General features: G+C 37.3%; 1 protein-coding gene across 1 annotated transcript; it reads right to left on the bottom strand.

Annotated features, from left to right (window-relative positions):
* Window positions 1-413: 413 nt before the first annotated feature.
* On the bottom strand, window positions 414-1,277 carry LOC149177168 (heavy metal-associated isoprenylated plant protein 39-like). The gene is made up of 3 exons (XM_089423316.1): window positions 1,070-1,277; window positions 890-965; window positions 414-784 (listed from the first exon to the last, which is right to left on the bottom strand). The coding sequence occupies exons 1-3, from the start codon at window positions 1,073-1,075 to the stop codon at window positions 636-638; spliced, it is 231 nt and encodes a 76-aa protein (XP_089279442.1). The 5' UTR covers window positions 1,076-1,277; the 3' UTR covers window positions 414-635.
* Between the last annotated feature and the right edge of the window lie 378 nt (window positions 1,278-1,655).

The following is a 1,655-nucleotide window of genomic DNA, read 5'->3' as shown; positions in this document are numbered from 1 at the left end:
TCTTTGAAGTTCCAACAAAACCCAAATAATATGATTATTGGCAGTGATCACATTTCTCAATATTTATAGGATAACAGACCGTTAAAAGCTGTATGCTATTCATTAACACCCATTATAACGAAACAAACACCAATGTACCTTATCTTCGATATATTTATGTTTACAAAGTAACATACTGAAACATCAATGAATTTTAACTTTTAAAAAGCTAGGCTTCGCTGCAAGGCATACAATATAATTTATTTGGTGGGCCGTTTTGACTGTGCGTTGCCTGATTTGATACATCCAGCGAAGCTGTATAATGCAAATTTGATTAGGTGGTGGGATTTTAACAGTGCCTAATTTACATATTAATATGTCAGGAATTAGTCTAAGAAATTTGAAGGGAACAATCTCAGAGGAGAGCACTGAAATGCCAAATTCCGATTTGATTTTCACAAAATGAAAGTATATGTATACAGCTTTTTAATGGAAAACTCGGTGGCGCTTAGAAATATCTAAAGCCAACCCAGAAAAAATATCCAAAACGCACTTTTAAAACGCTAATCTCATAATAAAATGAGAGGTCCCTACGAGACTCCGGCTCTGAGAATTATGTAAAATATAGGATTGGGCTTGAAGTTGTTAACAAATTATCAGCTCTTTTTTTCTTCTTTGGCAGGACCCACGCTTACTAACTCTGCTCTGAACCCTATTTTCCTCAGCTTTGTTGCGAGCCACACAGGATCTGCTTCTCCAACCACACTTATCTTTCCCTCTTTCATGTCCACTGAAATGGAGACCACTGAAACAGAGCATGGGCAACATTAGTAAGCGTAAATCATAAACCTAAATATATTGTAAATGGTAATAAAATATTGTGGCGGAAGCAGGTAATGCAGATTCCTGCCTCCGGTTTCTGCAACGGCCTTCATGGCTCTTCTCTTGCTTCTCTCGTCTTCCATAGCCGATTTCAACACTATTTTCTGCATATCCAAATTATGGTTAACCATGAATTTGATATAAAATCTTTCAAATCATTAACCCAAACACGAATCTGCAAGAGTGTGATTAATTGATATAAATATACCTTCATTTCGATAGCCGATTGGAGAATACCGACCTGCCTCTACTATAATCCTACCAGATAAAATTAAACTATCGCACCTTCAATGATCTTTTTCTGCGTTCCGAAAGTCTTTAGATGAGAACACAGTGGCTTCAATGAGCGAAATAAATAAGTGGCCCAACATTACTGGTGGTGCAAGTTCCTGGAAATTGTAGTGCAACTTCGAAGTCAGTGTTCCAGAAGGGTTGGGGAAGCAGCTGCAAGTTCCTGGAAAATGTAGTGCAAGTTGGAAGTCAGTGTTCCAGAAGGATCGGGGAAGCAGCTGCAGCGTTTAAGTTGTCGATTGTGGTGGGCATCGGGGGCCCAGGTGTCTGACTCAACTTTAAAGATTCTTGAGCTTTGCAGAATTGAGTCAGAGTGTAGCATTTGGACAGATTGAGAGCACAATAGAGGATCGACATTATCTTTTGATAGTGGGATCCAAAATTATTTTGGATCGTCACGTTACTCCGCAATCATTATGGTGAACTATATTGGAATTTATATTTTTATTTAAATCAAATTATTTTAATAAATGTAGAATGAAAATTATCAACTTATATATATA

Source organism: Pinus tabuliformis, chromosome 4_1 (assembly GCF_031772625.1).
Source record: "Pinus tabuliformis cultivar Carrire ecotype Pingquan chromosome 4_1, CPIR1, whole genome shotgun sequence".
NCBI lineage: Eukaryota > Viridiplantae > Streptophyta > Pinopsida > Pinales > Pinaceae > Pinus > Pinus tabuliformis.
This window is presented reverse-complemented; position numbering and strand designations above follow the sequence as displayed.

Coding starts and splice junctions, on each gene's coding strand:
- LOC149177168 (XM_089423316.1), bottom strand. Junction 785..889: donor GGCCGTTGCAGAAACCGGAG/GCAGGAATCTGC, acceptor GCTCTGTTTCAG/TGGTCTCCATTTCAGTGGAC.